Source organism: Uloborus diversus, chromosome 10 (genome assembly GCF_026930045.1).
Source record: "Uloborus diversus isolate 005 chromosome 10, Udiv.v.3.1, whole genome shotgun sequence".
Taxonomy (NCBI): domain Eukaryota; kingdom Metazoa; phylum Arthropoda; class Arachnida; order Araneae; family Uloboridae; genus Uloborus; species Uloborus diversus.
In genome coordinates, this window is record NC_072740.1 from 94,880,374 (window position 1) to 94,907,784 (window position 27,411).

Sequence of the window (27,411 nt, forward strand, 5' to 3'; positions counted from 1 at the left end):
ATCATTCTTTTTCAGAATGCGTATGTCTGCATTTTGCAAAATTGCAGTTTGTATGCTAATACATCTGACATGCTGATGTAATTAAAATAAAACTACACTGACACACTAATATTTGATCAGTGAAGATGAGCTTATGGATGCATTTATTTCATTTAAAACCATGAAGTAGTTATCATTATAATCATTTATTTATTTTTAAATCAAAGTCGAGATTCAGCATCTTCTGTTTCAATGTTTTCATCAATTACAGCTTTTACACCAACTTTAGATGTTGTTATCCATAAAAATAAAATTAAAATGCCACAAACAAGAATGGAAGAAAGAAGAATATAAGAAAAAAATTCAGGTCTGTCGTCTAAAAATTGACTAATAGCAAATGGGACTATCATTTCTCCAAATGATGCAGCAACTACAAAAGAAGATGCAACTTTATTGCTCACATTGACATACTTTTCAGTCCAATAAACAGCGCTAGGATAAAATGAGGATAAAGCACAGCCTAACAAACCTGTACCAAACCAGAGCATTGCAACTGATGAATTTCCAAATATTAATAACACTATTCCAGATATGAGCATTAAACAAAAATCAAAAAGTATTAAACTTAAAGAACTAAACTTAGCTGCTAATAGTATACCAACACCTCTAAAAACAGTAAAACTAGCCCAGTACAATGAAGTTAGGTATGAAGCATCTGATTTCGACAAATGAAGGTCACTTTTAACAGCATATGTAGCAATCATTTGCCCAAACCCAATTTCAATACCAGCATATACTCCCAATAATAAGAAAGTTAAAGATATGATTAACACAGTTATGCAAAAATGAGGATTAGAATATTGTACATTCCTCTTCTCTTTTGCACATTCATTATCGTTTGCAAAACAAAATAGGGAAAGGAACAGTAATGTTACTAAAAATGAAAAAAAGCTAATTACAGCGTAAGAATAAGTAATGGGAGGAATACACTCAAAATTAAACATTGTACTACAGTCAGTAGAGATATTTTGAGGAATATAACTTATGTTTGCTGCATAAGAAGTATTTAATATCTCCAACGTTTCATTATTCTTATCTAAGAATGGTTCTGCTACTAATGGTGCTAGAAAAGCACCAATACCAAACAAAAAATGAAGAGCTTGAAAATATGGACTGTTGTCACCGGACCACAGATTTAAGCACCATACATTGGCTCCTGTAAGTTAAAGAAGTAATTAACTAAAGCAAACAAAGATTTTAAAAGAAGAAGAAAAAATATTAGTTTCTTAAAGAAGACAGTTTAGTCAACCTAAATGCAGTCAAACCTCCATATATCAAACTTTCACGTATCAAATTTTTTTACATATCGAAATACCAACAAAATCCCATACATAGAAAAATTGTTTCTTTGTCTAGAAAAATCCGTATAAATATCGGAAAAATTTTCAAGACATGCAGAGATATTTTTTTCAAACTGTTTGTCTTATAAAAAATGAAGATTAGGGGAGAAAATTAAGTTCAATAAAGGCTGTTACCAGGGAGGGAGGAATAAGGGAGGAGAGAAATCTTTCCTATTGGTGGAATCTTTCCCAGAAGTGGCAACATTTGTTCACTTTTTCCAGAGGACGTTGTCGTCGAACGGCCCCCAAGAATCGCTGCAGATCAATGCAAATGATGCTAAGTTTCTCATTTTTCGTAGAGGCAGCTATTAAAGCAAAAGAAGGGTAAAACTACTCGAAATTGATTGTAATAAGGGGCTAATATAGTGAACGATGTGAGGCTCTCATCTACAGGAAGTTAACGCAGTACCCTTTGATGGAAAAATTCATTTTATTTTTCATTACCAACTTCCCGAATTCCTCTGCTGTTAATTTGCACTGTGCGATGTTTTATTTATTACGAGCTGGAATATTTCCATTCCTGTAAATAATTGAGGGATTGAGAATGTAGTACAATTAATAACGTAAATACTTTATTTTAAATTAATTGTAAATTTTGTAATATATTTCAAGAACTAATTAAAGGAAAATAATTTTTTGCTTTCACAACTTTTAACAGATAAAAATAAATGTTAATGTTTTATTTACTTAACTTCAAGCTGATATTGATTATAATAATTTTATTCATGTATTCACTCACTCTTTAGACAGGGGTGCCCACCTGGGGGGGGGGTCATGGTGCAGACTGTGCCGTTGAAATTTTTAGGGAGAAATGTTTTGAGGGGTATTTTTCTCATTTTTTGGGAGGCTCTTGCTTTTGGTGGGGCTTTGTGATATTTACGGGTTGTGCACCCTTGCCCTTAGGGGGGGGCACCCCTGGCTTAGACATAATTGTTATCATTATTTTTTTTATTATTGCATTTTTTTCAACAACAAAATTTTTAAAAAAAATCGAGAAATATTATTCATTTAAAAAGTACATGTACAATAAGAGTAAATTTTGATTATCAACAACTTGATTAATTACATCATACAAAACAATGCAAGCTGCAAAAAAGTAGGAAGCCTTTCCTGCTATGGAGCTCTTCGCACCGGTGAAAAATCGTTGCCACTTTTACACTAGCAAACCCGTAGGATATTTGTCTCCTTCTTTCTAATCCGTGGTTGCTATGAAGTTTACAAAGAAGCTGGGGTTGAGGGGTGTATATATCAAGGGAGCCGATATAGGGGGGTAAGTGGGGGCTTAAGCCCCCCCCCCCCCCCGCCTCCCCTTTAAAATTAGAACTTCCTTGCTTTTAGTACTTTTTTCCTTGCAAAAATGTAAAAACATTTCTTCGCCAGCAATTAATGAATAAGTTATTAAAAATGTCAAATTTTAATAACTCTAAAATCTGTACTGAAATCGGTTTCTATGGAGAAAATATCTGAGCCCCCCCCCCCTTAAAATTTTGCATATGGACGCCTTTGGTATAGATAGGTCGTTTTTCCATTCTTAAATTCCCCCTTTTGTCTGTGGATTATCATTCCTAGCTTTTTTAGCTTCAGTGAAAAAATCATTCAAATGAAATAGATTGATTTATTACTTTTCTCTCGATTACATTGTCAAAATGAAAATCTCCTAATGTTGTGGATCAAGTTGATGAATGATGAAGGTATTTGACAATGCAAAAATGTCATTTCTGGTAAATTTAGTAGTTCCACAAACAGAGTATCTGCTATCACGAGAAATCAGAAAGCCATAATGAAGTATTGAAACTTACAGAAAACTTTCACTCAGAAACATAAAACTGCAATACAGTTGGTTTTTTAGAAACTATGCAGTGCTCAGTAAATGTTCAACATTTAATTTTTTAATTATAAGTTTCATTTAATCCGATTCTTAGAGAAATTAGAAATTGAATTAGATACACGAAAATTAGCTTTAATTTTAATGTTTTAGGAGAAATTAATGATAAACTAAGATCGTATCTATAAATCAAAATATCTATCTATCAATTTTTTTCCGGCAATTTGCTACTTCAATATATGGAGGTCTGACTGTATTTAACACAGCCTTGAACAGATTGATTCCGTTGTTAATTGTTTCAAACACAATTTTCATGGCATGCATTTCAAAGACAATAATTAATATGAATTTCAAAAGCTTCATACTTTCCAAGCAAAAATGTGTTTGAACGATGCTGTTTAAGTATTATTTATGGTTTGCTTGAACATAGGGTAATGACCCCAGTAGTTGGCACTTTCAGAGTTTGTCCATTAACTTACCTCTGCTTTCATTAATTAGAAAAAAATATTCACTTGCAAATATTTTTGTACCAAAGAATGCACATCTGTGCATCTATTTAGTTCACTAAAAGAAAAAATATTTGAATTGACATTTTTATAAAAATAACTAGCTGTACCCGACGTGCGTTGCTACGCCAACAAAAAAATACATCAGTATACTGATTTTTATGACAATCGCTTGAACGGGGCAGAAGTTACTACTCTGCAGTGCCACCTGGTGGCGAGTGGCTTCAATGAGCATATTATGCACCTTCTCCGTGGAAAAATACATATATATAGCAATTTTCATAATAATCGGTCCAGGTATCAAGTGAAGCCGTGACTATACTCAAATTTTGTACTCACGCAGTTTGCAAGATTAATCAATCGCTAAAAATATCAAATAGAAAAAGTTTTAAATCCCCCCCCCCGTTGCATGAAAAGCCATAAAACAATAAAGAAAGAATTTATTTATTCAAACTCAAGAAAAACGGCAACAGCTAACTTCTTATCGATGAGATCTTTCACGCGAATTAATTTCTGCAGCCGATAATTTTATTCGTATTTATCCAATGGATTGTGACTTAAATTGGAATAAAAAAGGAACTATCGATCGGATTTTTTTCGAACTGGTCTATAAACATTCCCAGTACCAAAAATAACAAACGGTGAAAGTTTCAGCCAAATCTGCCAGGTAGTTTTTGAGTTCATGGATGACATACAGACAAACATTCATTTTTATATATATAGATATATAAAAATTTACCAAAATCACCAGTAATTGACCCCTGTTACCCCAGTGTATGATGCCTTGTGATCCAGTAATTGGCACATGTTAATAGAACTGGAAAATCACTTTATTTTTCACTTTAATAAAAATAAAATATAATTAATAAAAATAAATTTGGAGTGTTGCATGGAAAAAAACATTGACATTATTGCTGTTTCATTAGTTGTTATGCAATTTTGATTTTATAAATTATAGCTGTTTCCACAGAAAAAGGAACATTAACCTGGTGATTATAAGGGACCATAAAAGATGAAAAAATTCTCTACTGTCGCAATATCTGACTGATGGCCAAACATATTTGTTTTTTATTGCTTCTCTTAAAAATTTAACAGTATATTCTGTAGGATTCAAATCAATAGTACAACCCATTTAATATAGTTGCTGCAAAAGTATCAGAAATCCAACTATTGACATATTGCGCAACACATTAGTGTTTATAGGAACATTTGCCAATTACTGGAGGCTAGCAAAACTGAAGCACCACTAAATGGCATCCATCATTGCTTCAAAAATCCAAAAAGGGACAAAAATATACTTCTACCCACTGAAAGTAACACCTTTCAACTAAACAAAACTTTTGACAGCCAAAATTTAAAATATATTTTAAGTCAGATTTTAATTGATTGATGCACATTAGGGTGGAGTGAAAAAAAACGAAATTGAGAAATATGTTTAGCCTGTATGTGGAAAAGTTGCCTCTTACCAAGCCTATTTATCATACAAAATTTCAGTTAAATCAAACAATATCTTTAGCTGACCATTTGAGGTTCAATTTTAAGTATTTAGCCTCATTTTTCACCAAACGCGCGAAATTGAGCTGACAAAATATAATTACATATTTTGTCCCTTTGAATCTATGAATGGTTAAAATTAAACTCTGGAGAATTAAATACTTAATGCATAGTTAGTTGAATGACCTGTGTAATTGCGAAATGGCCTTCAAATGTGCATTAAGAACGCACATCGCATATGCTGTCTCAGCTCTAGTTTGTCCTTTCTTTGCGTTCACCGCTATCAACTGGGTATTTGTTCTAATTTGTTGTTTTTAGTATTTAAAATGTTCTATTTAGTTTGAATTATTTCAAACTATTAAGTTATAACTTCAAATGTAAATATAGAGGCTGTTTTTACATATAAACAGTTTGAAAAAAAAACATAACTACAAGTCAAGATTTTTCTTCACCAAAGTAAATGAGATAAGCGCCAATTTTTATAAATGCAGCTGAATTCCATTGAAATTTATTGAAGTAATCTTAAATTCTTAAACATAGTTATCAAGTTTAGCCATTTTTTCCCCTTTAAAGCTCTTGGGAGCTCAGCTCTCTTACGCGTTTTCGATTGTTGGCCGGCATTGACCAATATAATGTTTTCTTGACGTTATTCTATTCTATTCCATACGTTATTCTATTACACTGTTAAAGGATTCACTTCCAATAATACACGATGAATTACGTTTAATATAATAGAGTATACTCTAATAACATATTCCGTTGAAACTTTCACGTTCTCGATGGGCATTTTCTTGAAATCTATAACCGAAAAGATCTATTAGCTGTCGTTAGACTTCTGCAATGACTGTATTCTTTCTTAACGAACTGATTGAAATATTTCCATTCGAAATTGTATTCCATATTTCGTAGACATAACATTGATCTATTACAGAATATTACATATGCTTGCTCTTTTTTTATAAATTTTAATATCTGTCTTTGACAATATTCAATTTTTTGCAACTACTCGGTTTTGGCCGAGTATCTGATCAAAATTTGGCTAAGTACCGAGTACTCTGCAAATTGGTCGAGTAGGCCGAGTACCGAGTAGTTACCGAGTACTTGGTATGTCTCTAGTCTTAATGAGCACCATGTCCCCCCCCCCCCCAATAAATGCATTATTAAAGTTTTTTTAAAAGAAGTCCCCCCCCCCCCCCGGGGAAAATCTTTGAAAAATACATTTAAAAAATCTGCATTTTGAAGCCTTACACAGGGAAATAAGGACTAAAACACCAGGAAAAAATAGGAAAACAAAAACTTTTTCAAACAAGTTTGCAAATTAGACAATACAAAACAAAAATTGCTCGTGGTTCTACAAATTGTTGATATTAATCGACAGAGTGGAAAAAGAGCCCGGGAGGAGAAACAATAACACATTGTCACTTACTCGCATCGACTTCGATATAGTACGTTTTTAATCATCCCTTCAACCCACCAACAAACACAACACTGAATTAACTGCAACAACTGGTCTTAAAAAAACATGCGTAAATTACCTTTTTACAAAAATATTGTGCGTGTTTGTATTTATTTTTTCCTTTTTTCAAAGCCAAAAAATGTGTCAGACTTGTCGAGTTTTCGGGGTTCTAATGTTGATTATATAACTTTAAAATATTTTAAAAAAAACTTTAAAACTCACTATTTTTCATCTAAAAGTTAGAGAATTTCCCACGGAAAGACCCACCCAGTATGCCCCCCCCCCCCTCACAATATTTTTTTTTTGTAAGTTGGGGTCTCTGGGAGTGCCCTTCCATGCAAGTCAAGTGCCCTACCTTTTTCAATGCCTAGCTATGGCACTGCATGGCTTTCCATAAAAAACAAAAAACAAAAAAAAAAATCTCTTACTAAGACAAGTGACATGATCTAGTTGAACCAGAAAATTTGTATACCAATTTTCAGACTGTTTTACTTTGAAAACGCCATGTCACATTTGTTTAAATTATACACGCCAGAAAATATGCAAATTGGCATTTTCAAGGTACAAAAATCTGATCTTTATTTGGGGTGGGGGGCTCTGTGGGATTACATAAGCCCCTAAACCCCGTGATGTCTAGTGCCCCCCCCCCTAATAATTGTTGCAAGTTGGAGCGCCTGATTCCATGATAAGATCAACCAGATGATCAAATTTTCAAAATTAAAATTTCTAAACAAATGAGGTGTCATTTTAAAGGTAAAGAGTTGTATATTTTGAAATGCCTGTATAAAATTTGATCACTTCAGTTCTAACTAAGTTACAGGGGGTTAAATTAAGGTCAACATCTTGAGTATTTTCAAACCATATTTGGCAACTCTCGAAGAAATTCTGTTTTTTTTTTTTTTCAAAAAATACATACAAATATTATGAATTGAGATGTATAACCATTTAATGATACAATGTGTTGCTGGTGATGTTTCAAAAATGTGTCTAAATATAATTCATTTTGATTTGTAAAAGAATTCCTATGGGGTACATTAAATGTTTTACGTGCAACACCAAAATGTGCAGTTAATTATGCTGAGCCAATAATTTTAAAGCTACATGCATGCATTTTTGGGTACAAAGTAAGAATTTCAATTTCTTTCATGTAACCTATTTTCATTTTGTAACAAGTGAATATTTTTTACTAAAATCTAGGACGTAAAAAATTTTTACGTCCGACACCATTTACGTCCGACACTGTTACATTCCCTTGAACAACAAATGTTTTCAACTGTGTTTTTCCTTTTTTTTGCCTTTAATTTCAAAGTTAAAGTGAAACATGCATAAAAAACAACTTAGTGAATTTATTGTATGTACATTTAGGGTTGACAGGGGTAAGTAAGACCCCTTTTGAGAAAAGGTGTGTTGAATGAACATAATACAGTTGATTAAGATCAATTTTGGCAAATTTGCCAAAACTAAAGGTGGAAAAAGAAATTAGAAACACTAAATGACTGTGTCTATGTAAAGTTGGCTAAAGAAGAACCATTATCAACACTCAACCCAAATACAAATACAAAAGTGACGACCAGCAACAGGCTCTGGGCCCAGCTAGACTGGTCCTAGTAAATTTACAATCCCCAATGAAGATCAACGGCCCTCTTAAAACTGTCTACTCCCTTGCTCATTACCACCTCTTCCGGTAAGCTGTTCTAAGGTTCCACTACTCTGCTAAAATAATAATTTTTCCTAATATACATGTTAGCCTGAGATTTAAATAGCTTAAAACAATGACCCCTTGTCCTGTTTTCAGTGCTAAACTTCAGCCCCGTAACATCTTTCATTTTAATAAATTTAAACAACTGAATCATGTCCCCTCGGTCTCTTCTTTGCTCACGACTGTACATTTTTAGCCTTCTAAGCCTGGAATCATAATCTAAGTGGGAAAGTCCCCTTATTAGCCTTGTAACCCGCCTTTGAACCCTTTCCAATACATTAATGTCTTTCTTAAGATAAGGAGACCAAAACTGAACAGCATACTCCAAATGCGGTCTTACCAAACTTCTATATAAGGGCAGAAGAACTTCTTTAGATTTGTTTGAAATAGATCTATTGATAAACCCAAGCACCTTATTGGCTTTGTTGCTAGCAATGCTGCACTGTTGGCTAAACTTTAAATCCTGACTTATTAAGACCCCCAGATCAGTAACTTTGTTTGCCTGACTAATGACTGAACCTTGCAAATAATAACTTGTATACTTATTTCCATGCCCTTAATGTAGCACTTGACATTTCCCAAATTAACAGCCATACCCCATTTATCAGCCCACTCCGTAATATGATCTAGATCCTCTTGCAGCTGATTTGCTTGTTCTTTATTTTCTACAGTCCCCATAACTTTGATATCATCAGCAAAACAATTCATGTTCCCAGAAATATTTTTGTGAATATCGTTCATAAAGACAATGAACAAAACAGGCCCTAACACTTATCCTTGAGGAACTCCGCTTAAGACTTCACTCCCATTAGAATAATTTCCCCTTACAACTACCCTTTGTTTCCTTCCGGTCAGCCAGTTTTTTACCCAAATGAAAGTTTTCCCTCCTTTTCCTATATCAGCTAATTTGCTAAATAGAGCAACATGTGGTACCTTATCGAAAGCTTTTTGAAAATCAATGTAAACAACATCTACAGGCTTCTTATTGTCCAAAGCCATGGTAACTTTGTCATAGAAATGTAATAAATTAGTTGCACAAGATTTACCTTTCCTGAAACCGTACTGAAAACTAGTCAATAGATTATTAGTCTTTAGAAAATTTACTATCTTAATTTTCATCAATGTTTCAAAAATTTTGCAAACCACTGAAGTTAGACTCACAGGTCTATAATTTCCCGCACTCCCTTTAGACCCTTTCTTGAAGAGCGGTGTAATGTTAGCCAGCTTCCAGTCCTCTGGCACTGTCCCCGAGTTATAAGAAGCATTGAAAATATTTGCAATTACATCGCTAATTCCTCCGCACATTCAACTAAAATTTTTGGGTAAATATTATCTGGTTCCGGAGCCTTAGTCTCCTTAATTTTTTTCAAATGAAGTAAAACGTCATCCCTGGAAAATACAAAGTCCTCAAGCTGTACTATAGCTTGTGTCTTGTTGGTGTCAACTGTGGAGATAGAGTTATCGTTAAAAACACTCCAAAAAAAGTTATTAAGAGCATTAGCAATATCACTATCGTCCTGAATTAAAATTCCGTGCTCATCAACCAGTGGCCCAATATGACTATTTCAAACTTTTCCCGAATTAGCATATGCAAAAAACCTCTTGGGATTCCTGTTTATGTTATCTGCCAGTCTTTGCTCCAACTCTCTTTTATGAATCCGTATCAAATACTTAAATTTACGCCTTGCCTTACAATATTGGAGCCTATCTGCACAGTGACCTGTTTCTCTAAACCTATGAAAGGCAGCTTGCTTGTAATTTAGAGCGTCTTTAGTTTCCATGGAGAACCACATTGGCCAAATTTTAGTGTTGACACCCTTTCTCCTAAAGGAAACATAATCCCCAACCGTATTTGCTAGATTTTCCTTAAACTCTGCCCACTGAAGATTCACATCGCTATTGTCCAATCCAGAAGAAAAAACTGCTTTCAAACTCTGTCTAAGTGCCACAAAGTCAGTATTTCTGAAATCGGGCACAAACCTAAAATTCTCTACTTTGTGCATATCAAATTTAATCCCAAACCTAATACTGTTGTGGTCACTATCTCCAATGTGTTCCCCTACACATAACCCCTGAACAGATCCTTCCCTGTCGCAGAAAACTAGATCCAAAATCGTGTCCTGTCGAGTACCCTGAGTTACAATTTGATCTAAGAAACAGTCACCAATTACTTTCAAAAATTCCTCTTCTCTGCTATTACTATGGTAAAAATTATTCCAATCAATTCCTGGAAAATTAAAATCTCCCATTATGATGACTGACCCCTTGCTAGAAATGTCACTAATAATGCTAAACATCTGTTCGTCTTGACCCTGGCTTAAGTTGGGTGGCCTATCAACGTTCCCTAAACATAGTTTTTTGCCCTTATTACTCATCAAATCCAGCCAAATCATATCAATCTCATTAGGTTTATCATTAATGACCCATTCATTGCAAATTAAAGTGTCTCTGACATAAAATAAAACCCCACCACCTCTTTTACCTACTCTATCTTGTCTAAACAAATTATACCCAGCAATAGATAATAAAACATCATCACTTTCGGTAGCCCACGTTTTGGTATAACTCCAATAATATCCAACCTCTCGTCTATAATTATGCTTTTCAATTCTTCCATCTTGTTCCTAATACTACGAGCATTTGTATAAAAAACCTTAAGTAAGCCCATCTTACTTTTATTTAATGCTGCACGATTATCTGAATCCCAACTGTTAAAATCTTTTCTCCTATTAGCCACTCTATTTCCGTTTCTACTAAAATCCCAATAGTTAGTACCCTTTTGAATTCTGCTCCTTAAACCATGCCCCCCATTCAACTTAGTTTTTTGATTCTGAAGCCTCTAAAACCAAACCACTAACCATTTTGACCCCTGTAGAGCTCAGATGCAGGCCATCCCTAGCAATCCAATCGCGTTTACATTTACTCCACACATCAATAAACCTGATACTACGCTTAACCCTTTCCGGCGCGGGTGGTCACAAAAAAGGACACCAATTTAAAATTTCTTTAAAAAAAAGTTCTTTCTTTAACTCCTTAAGACCGAGGCCGGCCGTATACGGCTTTGTAGCTTAGATCCGAGACCCCCGTATCCGGCCGAGTTCTGCGAATGCAGGGGTGATGGGTAGAAGACCCCTACTGTGAGACCTCCCTGAAGAAGATTCTTTCTTCTTGCCGATAGCTATTTAGCAAGTGATAGCGACAATTGCATGAATGGGAATCTGCTAATGACTTGAGGTCGCTTGACTTCCTCAAAAAATGAGAAAAGATGAATCCGCTGTACGATTTCGTTTCAATTTCCTGCACTTTTAACTCACTTTTTTATACCACTTTTTAAAAACGAATGCTATTCTAGGGTTTATAAATTAATGTACGAATTATGATAAAATTGATACAAGACAACATTAATAAAGCACAAACTTTGCAAATAACTGCCTATACATGCTTCAGGGTAACAATGAACCTCGAAACACAGGTGTACAATTACTACTTACAATATTTCGCCATCTATTAACCTTTTTTTTTTTTTTAACATTATTTTTATTTTCAGCCTCAAAGTACTTATTTCTTTCCAGTTTTAGAATCTCAAAAACAACGCTTAGCAAATCAGAGCTAAAAAGGCATCCTTGAAAGTAAACTGCATCCCCCCCTACCCCACACACCCAACTGTTACCCAAAGAGTAGCACAACAAAAAATGAGATACGAGGTCATAATTACATCAAGAGATAATAACTACATATACGCACCCATAATATGTATATTATGTAAGCATGGTCCGACCAACTCCAAGGTTTAGGTCGCTCTGGTGACTAAAGAAAATGCCTTGGCAACTATTCTCCCAGAATGGGAGAAAAAAAAAGAATTGTGTTACCATATTATAAAATATTTAATCTAGCGAAGGATCACTTTCCCTTTTGAGTTCAAAATTCTGAGTAAAGTCATACTTACTAGTAATATATTAAAAATTTGCACTTTTAAAAATGTAATCTCAAAACAGCATTTTCTAATTTTCTTCTGAACAACATCTCACTCATGCTCAAAGCAATATTTTTTATGCATACATATCTATCCTTATGTATATTAAAATAATGAAATAAGTAGCTCTGTGTTTGTCTGGCTCGCGACAATCGTTAGAAATCTTTAACAATGAAAATTTCAGGAAGAGTTCAGTTAAGGATATATTTAATTTTTTTAAAAAAAAAGATTGTTGTGTGTCGTGCTATGTATAGTGCGTCTGTAAGAAGTTGAGCTACGACGCTGGCAATGTTTACCTTTTCTTAAAGAAATTAGAAAAATATAGAGATATAGATAGATAGATAGAGAGATAGATGTATACAGACACACATAGATAGATTTAAACACATGTACAGAGACATATTTTCTGATTTTCTGTAATGCTAGAGTATGTCTCTTAAAAATCTAAAAAATATGTACATTTCTAAAAAAAAGAATTTTATAATTTTATTGTAGCCTTTTTCAATAACTTAAAAAGAAAAACATGTATTAAAAAGAACTATATGTTTTGTAATTTATTTATCAATTGAAATCGGGGGAAACGTTTCCTAAAACTAAAGCTACTAGAAAGGTTAGGCATTTTGTGCTGTAAGCTGAACATGATATCCAAAAAAAAAAAACATCGAACTGATTAGCAATATGGGTAGGAACTGATGGAAAGTCACGCTGTGAGACCACCTCAAAGATCCTTTCTTCCGACCGACCGAAGTATTTTCAACTGATGGGACAAGTGACAGTGATGTACAATTCCCAATGGCAATACAACTACAAGGATTGATAGCTAATAACTTGTGAAAATGCCCGCTTTTCGGGAGGAAGGGGAAATGAAGAAACTTTGATATTCATTCTAACTTTTTCATGCACGCAACTTGTTCTATTTTTTTTCCTTTTGAAATTCTTCATTCCGAAGTAGCTTTTAATTTTTGAATATTTTTTTTCTGGTTCAGATGTTTTATTCGTAATTTTGAAACATCCCATGTATTCTATAAATCGCAGACAGCTGAACAACAAGAAAGATACGCGATAAACACTAGACTAGGGAAATAGTGAAAAAGGCCGCGCGCCTGAAGCGCGACAGCGATTAAGGTGACAGTTTACCACGCCTACTGCAATTAGTGCACACAAGAGCTGACGAGATGCTGCCAATGGGGGTCTCTGAGTGGACGATTCCATTCCCAAAATAGCTTGGTTGAAAAAGTCAAGACTTAACTGTAGTAAAAAATTCCCCCCTTCCCGGTCTTAAAGAGTTAAAAATCCAAAAATCGCTGCATTAGTTGCTTTTATTTCTCCTTAATGCACACAGATGGCAGCACTATTAAATATGACCCTTTTTGTTGGCTTAATTTCTTGTTTAAAATACCTAAATTTTCAAGCTCAAATACAATATTTTTTTCAAGATTTCAAAATTTACACCATAACCTAAAGTAGTCAACCATTTTTCCTCAGGAATCATGAGCTAATCAATCATAATTTTGCAAAAGATTCGAGTTCATTTTTGAATGCAGAAACAAAGTTTCTTTCCAGGTGTCCCCAAATGTGGACACCGTCCTTCTAGAGCATTGATCTCACTGTTGCGGGTGAAAGATGTAATTTGATACATTTCAGAGAAGGAGGACCCAAAAGAATAGTTTTCAACGGGCTTTTGTTTATTTATTTTGTGTTCTTGACCCAGAACAGATGAGTTTGAAAGCCCATGACGGCACACATTTGAGATCTGCTTTTCCTACCAGACAGTTGTATACTTTTTTATTCTCAGCTTTGATATTATTTTTTCTGTAAATATATTTATACAGTCATATTTTTTCATTTAATATTTTATAATACAAAAGGAATGCACGTAATGCAAGAACAATGTGCCAAAAATATTTTTAACATTTTAAGTTGCTTATTTAGATCATTTTAGATAATTTTAATGAACTTTCTTGAATTTTACTTCATCTTTATTTTGGAATTTTTACAGTAAAAATATTGGATTTTGTGTTCTAAATATTCTTAATGGCATAAATTATTGAAATAATTGGTAAAAATGCTTAAGAACTTAAAATATTTGAAATTACTCCAATTGTCATACGAGGTAAACATAACCACTTCAGAAAACAATTTCTGCTCTAGGAGGGCGGTAGTCACAAACGGGGACACCACCCCCAGCTGGAGAGGGTGAATTTAAAAAAATTTTGACTGTAAAATCTATGTCCAGGTAACCAATTTATCCCATCCATTGTATTTTTTTATTATATTTCTAAAATTTTAATGACCCGCGCCTGTAAGGGTTAATGCAAATTTCCTTGGGTACCAGGTTCATACACCTAGCTCGTTGGTTTAACCAACTCCTATGCACTCCATACCTGGGAAGCAAACCAACCACTTGGACATTTGCCGAACAGTTGGTTGCTTTGTCCAACAGGGAATCCCATTCCTTTGTAAACTCATCGTTGTTACTATGGCCTACATCGTTAGTTCCCACCCACAAAGTAACTACATCCTCTTTATTAAATATCCCCTTCTTTTCAGCAACCCTATTTACATCTCTCACCTGAGCCCCTGACAAACATCTAGCCACCTTACGTCTAACTCTGCCTATTGAGTTTCCCACCTCACGCACCATTGAATCTCCCAAAATTATACCCTTTGTTCCCCAGTCAGTCGCCTCAGCAATAACTTTCCCCTTTAACTCTGGAATTTTCTTACTATCTAACACGCAGCTAATGCCCACCTCCTTTTTACTAACTTCCTCCTTTACCTCTGGAATATTCCCACTATCTAACACACAGCCTAATGCCAACCTCCTTTTTACTAACTTCCCCCTTTCCCTCTGGAGTGTTTACCCCGCTTACAGCCTAATGCTAGCTCACCCTCCAAAGTAAGCATTCTAACTCTGATTTCGGAGAGTTCAACACACTTTGTGCAAATTAAACCCTTCTCAGACTCATCCTTCCCCTTAAACAATCAGAACATCTGACATAGGTCACAAGAAAACAAAATCTGAAAGAAACAAACAAAATCTGAAACCAGAAAGAAAACCAAAATCTTGATGGTTTTCTTTCAGGTAAGATTCACAAATAACTAATCACCAGCTTTTGTAGCTGAACTAGCAATTCCTACTAAGTCATCATAGTTGTCTTGTATTTCACTAATACAAATATTTCATCAGAGTTGCTTTTGATTTTCAAATCCTCACTGTTATGGGGGGAACAACTTACCCCATAGTGTGGGGACCTCTTATAGCGAAATTTTACGGGGTAAGTGGGGCCCTCCTCTAAAAGTTTTTAATAATATTTTACTCAAAAATTCTGATTGCAATATGCACTTTAAGTTAAACTGTACATGAATGTTTAATGATCATGAAAAAAAATAAATGCTAACAGAGAAACACTTCTTTGAAAAATGCTGCTTAAACTTGCAAAAATATTTTTCAGATTTTTTTTTTTTTTTTTTTTTTGACTAAGTTCTCTAACCTAGAAATAAATTCACATAACACAAATATATGCAAAACTAATCACTGTGATGAACCATGTCATGATCAATGCAAAAAAGTATAAAAACCATATGAATATTTCAGTTTTTGGGGGTGACCCATTTCCCCCAGTGTTCCACTTCCCCCAATCAACCCTATTCTTGAATTTACTTGATAAATTTTGTTTCAGTATATGTAACCTATAATTTAGATATTTATAACTGTAATCATTGTTATTATTTGCATTTAAGAGCAATAGTTTACGTCCAATATGAACAATTTCCGTCCAAAACCAAAAATTTACGTCCAACACCAAGCTAAAAATATTTTTTAAATAATTTTATTCCTCATAATATCATTTGAAAACTGTGAAATACGCTTTAATCATAAGTATACTTTAGAATTATGCTATTTTTAAAATTAAAATGTAAGCCAATTCACAGACTTTTAATAATTTTAAGTGAACCATCAATTTTACTATTTATGTGTTTACGTCTGACACCAACTCTTTAAATTTTTTTAATTTATACTTTAGGGATCTATTTTGAAAAACTAATATGATTTTTTATTCAGTGGGATGTAGTATGTATCTTGTAAATAAATTTGATCATTTTAGAACAGTTTATATTTGGTAAATGGAATTAAAACTGAGAAATTTTTCTTCATTTTTTACGTCTAGTGCTGCTACTTTGAGCACCCTACTTCCAACCACTGCTTCTAGTAGGTAACACTTTCATGTAAGAATAAAAAAAAGAAAGCAAAAGGTTTCGAAATTGAAAAAATATTTGCGTCCAAAAGTTATGTTTTATGGAGAACGATACATAAGAGTTAAGGAATTTTTTTTTCAACTCCACAAATTGATCTGGATAAATGGGGGCCAGATAAAAAAAGGCTCTACTGTATTTGAAAAACAAAGCACATAATATCAACCCCACAACAGGGATTCTCAACCACTGGTCTGAAGGACTAGCATTGATTTGTAAAAAAAATTGACTGACCCTTGTAGATTCTTACATATCTGAGTTGAAAATTTTCATTTTTTGAAAAATAAATTAACATAAAGAAATATTACACAATTTTTTCAACATTAGTTTTGTGATTACTTTTCATGATTTTCCATGGCTTTTCTCAAATGTTCATTAACTTATGAAACATGAATATTAAGTGCAATAAATATATATTTTACAATGAACATTTATTACAAGTAAATAATAGTGAAACAATTATTACAATTAACTAACGCAAAAGTTCTTTAATACCATTGAGGATTTCTTTCACTTAAAAAAAAAGCCTTACCCATCCATGAAAATGTTTCATAAATATTTACCAGTCAGTGGGGTCAAAAAATAATAAAAAAAATCACAGCTCTCTAGAATGATAGTTCATTGTCCTTAACTAAGAAGAACTATTAATCAGAGAGTGTTTTTAACATAACATTTTGGACACTAATGCAAGAAAAAATACACAACAATCTCAAACTTTCATCATACATAAAGTTGGGAGACATTTGAGGCAGTGAGAAGCAAAGGGATGTAAGTGGACATTTTCAAGTTTTGAGTAAAACGCATTTAAAGATAACATCCTAGATAGGCTTTCATTGAACATTTTTTCTAAATCATGCTGTACCGCAGCACCTACCAGGGCTAAGAGTACAATCTCTTGCCCCAAGACAGAGGAGAGGTTCACCTACCATTTGTAATGGTTATCTCCAAATTTTTAATTTTGCCACCCTTGCTTCTCACTGCCTCATTTGAACTTTATTATTTACCTAAGATAATATAAAGATTGATAAAACTTTCTCACCAGTATCTAGTGCTCCCATCACTGATCCACTAACTGCCATGACAGCCACAAGGGTTACAACATCTCTTGAAAATGGAATTAACAAGACACTAATTGAAATAATCAAGTTAAATAACACAAGCAATGCTTCTCTTTTCTTCATGCAGTCCAGTATGATGCCACCTGGGGGGGGGGGGAACTCACAAGTTTAAAATATTCGGAGAGATGAACTTAGTTTATGGACATATCAGCAAGAATGCAGAAAAATATGAGATTTTCTACAAAAAAATGACATAAAAATGATCTTTAACAATCAATAGTCCAAGTCGAATTTTCTATTTAATTTTCAGTAACACATTCTTGTTTCAGTGAAGAATAAAAAATTTAAAAACTATTATACAGTAAAAATTGTTGCAGAAAAAAATAAATACTTTTGTCAAAAAAAAATTTTTTTTTTTAAATAGATTTTAGAAAAAAGATCAGATTTGAAAACCAAGAAACAATATATTTAAGGCATGTTTCTACTGCTTTGCAAAATAAAAATAAACTCTTATTCAATAAAAGGCAGAATAATTACGCCGAATTTTTAATTATTCTTTATGTTAACAACAGATTCAAAAAAGTTGCATATCTAAAACTTTTTTTAAAAAGTATCATTTATTGAGGGAAAGGGAAGATGATTACAATACCAATTTTTGCAAATAATTTAATAAGTATAGCTTAATGGTCAAAAATTTTCCTTTCAGATTAAATGACATCTCACTTCTCAATATGAAGTCATTTTTGCATATAGCACTAAATTCCAATTTAATTTTTTGACTGTTTTCACTCATGATATCATTATCTGCAGACATTCAATGTCAAACTATAATGAACTTTATTTGCTTGCTAATTTCTGTACCTCAGAGCCAGAAGGACGTAAGTTACATTATGATAATTTTACAGCAGAGAGGAAAAACATTTTTCTGGAGCATGCAAAGGATGGGATGAGCGGGTTTTTTGACTGTAAAAAAAAGAAAAGTTTTTTTTAAAAGAATTACCTTTGCCATTGCTTGATGCAAAATAGGCTTCAGCATACAATGCAAGGCGGTAGCCAGGATTTTGTTTTCGGGGGGGGGGGGGCATAAATTTTCGAAAAAAAACGAAAAAGTCACCTGTTTGTATGTTTTTTGAAGCATATGCACATTGGTAGACATGGCAAATGGGGGGGGGGACAAACAGAGAAATTTTTAAAAAATAGGAGGAAGATGGGGGAAGGGGCAGGCAGTATTATTGGTTGTTTTTTTTTTTTTTTTTTTGAGATTTTTTTTTTTTTTTTTTTGAACAGTAATATTACTGAGTTACCAAGATTTAAAGTTACTTTATCAAAATGTGAGCAAATGTTTTTTGAGATAATTTAAATATGTTATTATAATATCATTTAGTAAAAATTAAATAATGTGCAAGCTTTGTTGGTTCAAAAAATATGTGAGGTGTGGTAAATATCGCAATTGCGAAAAATACCAATGACATAAGGACCTTTAATTGGCCCTCAAGTTGGATATGAAATAGCAATATGTACCACCAATCACTTTTCTTGAGCTCTAAAGATCAAGAACGCCAAAATGATTGTTTATAAGGGAGGTGCAGACCTAGGAGTATTTTTAATATTTTGAAATACATGCCAAACTGACATTGGGTTCGGTATCGCAATTTCAAAAGACATTTTTTTAACGCAATTTCAGGCTATATTTAATAGTAAAACAAGTGAAAGTGTTTATTTTGTGCAGCACTCCCCTGGAAATTTCTGAAGTCCTAAAACGTATTCGGGATTGTCCCCGGAAAATCTTGTTATTGAAGTTTTAAAAATGTAATTTTGGGATGCATGTTGACATGTTAGGGGGAAAGGTGGTTGATCTTACTCTGAAATTTTATTGAAGTTAAATGGGTTACGCTTGATGACACTGGGAGAGAAGAGAAGGTACAAGGGTTTCCAAATTTTTCAAAATAAGAGTTTAAAACGGCCATAACAAATCTTCTTTGGGTGAGTATACAGGAAGGAGATGGAAATTTAGGAGTTTTCTCTTCTTAAAACACATTTGAAAGTTCTCTAACGTTAGACAAGGGAAAGAGGTTTTCTAGAGAAAATTGTTTGCAATCAACGTCCAAGTGATATGATTTTCGATTATGTTTGGTACAACTATAGTGCCTAGGAAGGCACTATAATACGATGTCATAAAGGGCGGGTAAGTGGCTGCTGTCCTCCCATAAGGTTCGAAATCAAAATTCTGAAAATGCAAATTTAAGTTACCTTTAGTGATATTGGGGAGGATAACAGGGATCGGGGAATCTGAACCGAAATTTTTCCAAAGGGCCTAAAATTTTGGACGATTTCTGACCTTGTCAAAGGGTTCAAAACATCTCTTCTGGATCAGCAGTAAATGTTTTTATTGCAACACTTAAACTTGCTGTCCTTAGACGAAAGCTGCTAGCGCCGTATGATCCCACTCTCAGGGCCATTCCGAGGTAAAAAAAAATGAATGGGAGGTGCATGAAATTGAAGGTTTCTGTTTTAATATCACATGTGATCTGTTTCTAATCTTTTGTAATGTTAGAGGGAGAAAAGGTTTGAGAAGGCTCCTCCGAAAATCTTTTGAAACTCCAGTTTTTTTTATCTCTAATTATGTTTATAAAAGGGGGGTTCAGGAGCATGCCAACAAAAATTTCTTAAATTGTAGCTCTGAAAATGCAGTATTAGAAGAGTTTTGGTGATGTTAAGGGGAAGAGAGATTCAAAGACCCAACCGGAAATTTTCTTAATTTGTAGTTTTAAACATGCATTTTAGACAACTTTTGGTAATGTCAAAGGGGGAGGGGAGGTAATCCCCCGGTCTGTTTTTGAAATTGAATCTTTTAAAATGCAATCGTTAATTATCACCTATTATGGGGGGAGGGGTTCGGGGTTCTCCCCTGAACTTTTTCGAAATTATAGTTGCAAATATGCAGTTTTAGACAATCTTTGGTAACGTTAGGGGAACGAGAGATTCAGGACCAATCCCTGGGAATTTTATGAAGTTGAAATCTCCAAAACACAGTTGTAGAACGCTAAGGAGACCAACAATCCTTCTCAACTGATGCTCCAAAAACATAAGTTTGATCGACTTTTAATGGTGCTAAGAGAATATGTTTTCGAACGCTCTCTCCGGAAATTTTTCGAAATTCAAGCCCTGAAAACTAAATTTAAGATGATCTTTAAGACGTTGGCAAGAAGGGGGGGGAGGGGGCAAAAAGACATTTCTCCAACAAATTTTTGAAATTAGCTTTTAAAACGCAGGTTTTAGAAGATCTTTGGTAATGTTAGTTGGAGGAGAGGTTTAAAGGCCAAACTTCCATAATTTTTGGCGCACTCTAGCAGAATTTTTTTTGAAATTGAAGCCCTGAAAATGAAAGTTCAGACAATATTGGGGGGGGGGGGACATCTCGAATTTTTTCGAGTTGATGTTCAAAAAACGAAATTTTTGACGGCTTTTTATACCATGCAAAACTTTCTGGAGGGGTGGTGGTTCTGACTCCCTACCCGTCCCCCTGCTGGCTACGGCCTTGATGCAATGCACTAATAAACTGAAAATTGAAATTTTTGGTTTTAGGTCACTCTGGTTCTGAGGTACAGATTTTTCCTGTACATAATAAAATCAATTATTTGCATTTAACTTTTTGGCCAGCTATTAGGGGAGGAGTGGGTACAGTGAGGCGACAGCAATTTATTTTCTGTTTGGATATTTTCAGCCTGGTAAAACTTTTGAAAAGTCAAGTTGACGTGTATCATGTAAGAAAAATAACTATGTCATCATAGTTTGGTACCATCAAACTAAAATATATGCATTATTTGTTGCTAAACTGTTTCTAACTGTTAGAAAAACTTTACAGACTGGTCTTATTAATCTTTCATTAGTCTATTAACTGATTTTCATTTTTGCAGTAGCATGATGTTGTTAATTTTCTTTGTCTGAGAATGACAACTATTGAGTTTTATTTTGCAATGAGGAAACAGTGAGACAAAAACAAAGAGACACCAATAATTTGTAGCTTATTGCTCCCCTGGCACTTTTATATTAAAAGTGGATAAATTATACATTGAGTTAAATTTAATTACAAGTACCCTGGAGATGCAATAATTAATAAAATTAGGAAGCCCTGTATCAACAAAATAAGGATGCTTGGCTTGAATTATGACTTTTATAGCTATATAATATTACCTTATTACTGTTGTCGAGCATGAATGCATCACACGGGTTAGCTAGTGAATATTAAAACTCATAGCGAAGTCAAACTGACCCATTGTTTTCAATAATTCAACATTAAACTTGAAAACTAACTTCCATTACAGTAAGAAAAAAACACTGAAAAGTGTAAAATGACATTGAATAAAAGGACAGTATTAACTGTATTTCATAATCATTATTACAGCGACAAAAAAAAATCTCTCCAGAACATTCAGTCTAAAACAATGTGCTCACAGGAAACTAAGCAATAACAAAAGATTTAAAATGCATGTAATACATCATTGTTTTAATAAATCCCAGTTTACTATGAATAATTTTTAAAAATGAATAAGGCATTCAAAAAAAAAAAAACCATACCTATTAATGATCCAATTAAATAGCCACTGGATCGTCCAAGATATATATATGTAACATACTTTGTACTTGTTTTTACAATGGTCTGAAGATCAAGTAAAGTTGGTCCGGGGATAGCAGTGCACAACCCCTAAAATTAAGAAGTTATTATAAAATTTGCAAAAATTTCACGATTAGTACAAAACAAAGCCTCAAAATAAATTTTAAATTTGCTTACAATTTATTCCGCTAATCAAGGAGTTCTGAAAATATTAGACGATTACAAATCCAACACATTGAAATTGACAGTAATTATGAAAAAGGAGGTGGGGATTATTTAATTATCATCAAAGCTTAAGTCTTCAAATGAAAAAAGATATTTTTAATCTTTGCAGCCATGTTTTAGAAAATCATAATGTAAATTTACTTTAAAGATTTTTAAAAAATAACAATAAAAAATTTAACAAACAGGACTTGAAACGTGTTGTAACTTATTATTATTTTCTTGTTTTTGTTTTTTCACATATGAATCATCTGTTGATAAAACTGACATAACTTAAGATAAACTATAGCGAATCATCTGTAACTGATCATAAAGTTCAATTTATTTAAATATATTGTGTTCAAAAAAAGGCATCTTCTTTGGCCTGTCTAATGATGATATGCACAGGATATTTGTTCCTTTATGTCATAACAAAAATTGCACTCTGGATTGCATGAAAATGAACCAGAGCTGAGGGATGGGGGGGGGGGGGGGGTTCAGCAATAAGATTGAGCACTCTAGTCACTTGGACACATTCTCCTCTGTCTTTTAGACAGAGTCTTATACCATTCTGATGTGCTGCATTATTTGCTTCAAATAAGACTATACGAACAGATGTGTTCACATCTACTCTTATATTCAAGATGCCTTAAATGCCCAAAATGAGGTTGTAATAACATCCTACGTCAAAGGTGGCTTGAGGGGGGGGGGGGGGCAACTGTCCCTTCACTTCTAAAAGTAAAGGGGCCTTGCCCCCCCCCCTATTTTTTAGAGCAAAAAAAGTAATGATGGATTGAAAAGTGATTTTTTTTACAGGGCGGATTGATTTATTTCATGAAATCAAAATTTACATTACAAATAAATGGACTTTACTCACATTATCAAATAAGAATAAGACTTTTAGTAGGAAAAGGGAAGTTTATGGTGGTCATCCATTGTAATTTTTGATGCAATGTTCCATATTTTTAGAGGTCTTTTAACCAGTAATGTTAAAATCCAATAATATAGCCCCATTTTGCAGTAAAATTCAGTTTTGGGGCACCGCCCCCTAACCCACTCACTTCCTTTGACTCCCAACTCTTTTGGTTCATTAGCCCCCTAAGTTCTACATTGTATAAGAAATCTATTACTTGCTTTGTACACTTGCAAAACTGAATAAGGTCACTCTCTGTTGGGTATATCACCCATGCTCAGAGGTCAAAGGTAATGAAATAGTTGATCACATTACTAGGAAAGGTTCTGATACTCCTTTTGTTGGTCCTGAACCAGCAATTTGGATTTCAAATATCATCATTAGGACTGCAATTTGCGATATTTTTGAAAAACAGTATAATAACTGGCGTAGCTTTGAATGGGCAACGTCAAGCAAAGGAACTAAATAGGGGTTCCCAAGTATTAGAGCAATAGAGCTTTTAAGATTTAATAGAAGTAGAATTAGGAAGGCTATTGGTCTTTTTTCTGGTCATTGTACCTAAAAGTGGCACTGTGCTATAATTGGTGTCAGTAATGATTCAACATACAGAGGTTGTCTTTCTCATAAAGAAACTGTTACTCACATCCTGTGTAAACGCAAAGTGGTTTCTGTCTTATAGGTTTGAAAACCTTGGGTGTTATTTGCTCAAACTTTGGTTGATCAGATGTTTCCTGAAATTTGCTTCAGCTACTGGTCTACTTTAAAACTTTGTTATGGGACTAGTACAACACTCCTGGTCACATTGCTTGATTTAGTTGCACCACCCTTTCTTTCACCTCAATTCAGGTTCATAATAGACAATCCCTATTATGTTTTTCCTATTTATGATAAACTAAAATATAACTTCACTTACACATGGCCTTTTTTTCTGAATAAAACTCATTCTTTCAAAAATTAAAGGAATTAAAAAAAAATAAGCATTAAAGACTAATGTTTAAAAAGTTTTTGTCTTAAAATGTCTCAAACCAGACGTGACTCTATTAATGAATTATTAAAAGATCTTACAAATTGAAATAATGCCAAATAAGAGGACTTGCTAAAAACCATAATCTCGTTTTTAAATTTTTTTCTAAACTATTAGTGTTATTCATCACTTGAAAAAATTAGATACAGGATAAAATTAGGTGCATCAAGCGCATTAACTCAACTTGAACAACTAATATACAACACAGCTTCATTGCTCAGTACAACTTAAACATTTAACTCCTTGATCCTTATATATTATTTCTGTAGCTTGTTTTTGGTTTCTACGCGAGATTTTCCTCAATTCTTGATCGATTTCTTTGATTTACACCTTATTTTAAACCTTATCGTGCAGACTACTGACAAAAAATAGACCCACGGTCTAAAAATTGTTTCTTCGGGCAAAAAAACCTGTTTTAAAGAACCAGAATGAGGTTTTCGGTTAAATTTATAACTTTAACTTGCACTGCTACCGACAGAGCTGAATAGCTTGATCTGCAGAGCGTTCGTCTGGTAACCAGGAGAATGCGTGTTCGGGCCCACGTCCGGACAATCTGCATCAAAAAATTAGAAAAATATCGCGCTTTACATGAAAAACAAATAGGAGGGAATACATGAGGTAAAAACGCTCCTAGCTGTTATGTAAACTTGATGCAACACGGAGCTAAATTGATACTCAATTGTGCGGGTTTATTTTTTTTTTTTAAGCTTTGGCTCCGGGAAGAAAATTAAAGTATAATGTAAGCGAAAATATAAGTATCAGGTTTAAGATTTCAGATTACATTGGAATTGTTTTTTGTTCAGTAAAATATAATAAATTGTATGTTGAAATATAGATTCTTCTAACGAGTTTTTGACTCTTTGTACAAATAAAAAAATACTACCTCAATTTAAAGGGTAATATATATATTTTTCTTCTTTTTGCAAAAAAACAAATAGCGTATCACATTTTTACTACATTTGAAAAGCTACGCTTAAAAAAGAACTTAGTTCAAATTATTTTGTATTTTAACCGTGCTGTAAAATGATGAACACGTGCTGCCATCTAAGTCATAACGGTTCAAACAGCCTGCGATAACAAATTGTAAAAATTTAAAAAAATAAAAACACTTCTCGGTAAGGAAAAAAATTTAAAATTACCTGTGGTTTTTTTTTTTTTTTTTTTTTGTAGAGCGTTGGGCTATAAACTGTCTGAACTTCGGACCAGTTCGGGCTGTCTGACATAATAGCAAATTTACAGTAATATTACGCATTACATGTACTCATAACATACAACAGATAACACACGTAATAAAATAAATACAGTGGGAATGTTATTTGGTGTTTCGACTCCTTTATGCCGGCTACAGTTATCATTCAGATAAGTTGACTGCTAATCGAAGGGTGTTCTTCCCTTTTTTTTAAGCTTTGACTCCGTCCAGACCACTGAGCATAATGTAAGCATAAAAAAAGTATTAGATACACCTCAAGGGAATCCTTTTTGTGCAGAAAATTATTTTCATTGTATGCTGAATTGTAGATTTTTCTAATAGCAGTGTTCGAACTTTTGTACAAATGAAAAAATACTACGCCAAATTAAAACTACGAGTTTCAACCAGTAAATCTTTAATTATTTATTCGAATACGATATAAAACATTAAAATTATTATCAACTTCATTAGTAAGAAATCCTTTTCTACTCTTCTGCTTTCGGCTGAAAAAAAAAACATTCTGTCTACGTTCGAAAAATTACACTTAAAAAACGGACTCAGTTCAACTGGTTTTGGTTTTGAATTTTAAGTGTTCGATTAAAAGAAAAACAAGTGCGGGCTTTTAAGCCGTACAGGTTAAAGAAGCATGCTATGGGAAATTGTTGAATATTTAAAAATAAAAACACTTTTTTTTCAACCGAATTTATTACTTCTCTAGAATGTTTGTTTCAATCGCTACGTGAGATCTTCCTCATTCTTTAATAAAATTCCATGTTTTACGAATAATATTAAATCGTATCATGCTGGCTAATGACAAAACATAGACGCATGATCTTCTATTTTTTTTTCGGCGAAAATCTTTTTTACTGTGTTTTATTACGCATTCCTTCAATGAATAGCATTCGAAAAGGAAGGCACAGTTGCTAGGTTTGCTGGAGCGTCGTACTGTTAATCAGAATGGCACCAGTTCGAATCCGTGCCACTTAATATCTCTTTAATGTTTCTTTTTTTTTCCGTCAGATGCTCACATGGGCAGGACTGTATTTGCCACAACCTGTTTTTGCACATGCAAAATTACTGATTTTTCACGTGTCACTCAGTCACACTTTTAATGATATTTATATTTAAATTGAAAATACGTACAACCAAAAAGGGAGCGATGATCAAATTATCACAACGTTGTATTTAACGAAGTTTTGTTACTGATGTCTTCAAATTACATGCCTTCTCTTGTGCGCTTACTTTTTTCCGTTTACTTTTTTCTGTTTTTCTTCATAATATTCTTTCTTTGCAATTTTTAAAGAGCGAAATGCCTTATAAAACGATTCGAAGTACAGTGCGGAGTTCCGCACGGGTCGACTAGTGATATTTGTAGTCACATACAAGAGAAATGACCACATTTGATTTTCAATGTTCTGTTAAATATTTAAATGTGGTAAGAAAAGCAAAGAGACAACAAATAAAAATCTTACCAGAGAAAGGAAAGATATATATAATATAGCTGTCCTGTAATATAATAGGCATCTGTCTGAAACCTTAATCATTGTAGAAACTGGTTAATTTCTTTCAGCTAAAAAAATATAATTTGTTAATAAAAGCATAAAAAATAGTAAAATAGTTGCATTAAAAATTAGCATTAATTATCAGATTAATGCAGATAAAATTGTGTGTAGTAAATAGAATGCACTGAATTTTATTTAAGTAAAAATGGTTTCAACTAATTGGGAAAATAAACTAAAAACAGCAACATACAGTAATAGTGACCTATTAACAACAATTTAAAATGTCTAGGAAAGTTCTCCTAATGTTTTCACAAGAACAT

General features: G+C 33.4%; 1 protein-coding gene across 1 annotated transcript; it reads right to left on the reverse strand.

Annotated features, from left to right (window-relative positions):
- Positions 1–200: 200 nt before the first annotated feature.
- Positions 201–27,133, reverse strand: LOC129231095 (sodium-dependent glucose transporter 1-like). Its single transcript, XM_054865341.1, has 5 exons — positions 27,062–27,133; positions 22,226–22,352; positions 17,629–17,790; positions 1,022–1,195; positions 201–913 (listed from the first exon to the last, which is right to left on the reverse strand). Exons 1-5 carry the CDS (start codon positions 27,131–27,133, stop codon positions 201–203), a joined length of 1,248 nt encoding a protein of 415 aa, XP_054721316.1.
- Positions 27,134–27,411: the final 278 nt, after the last annotated feature.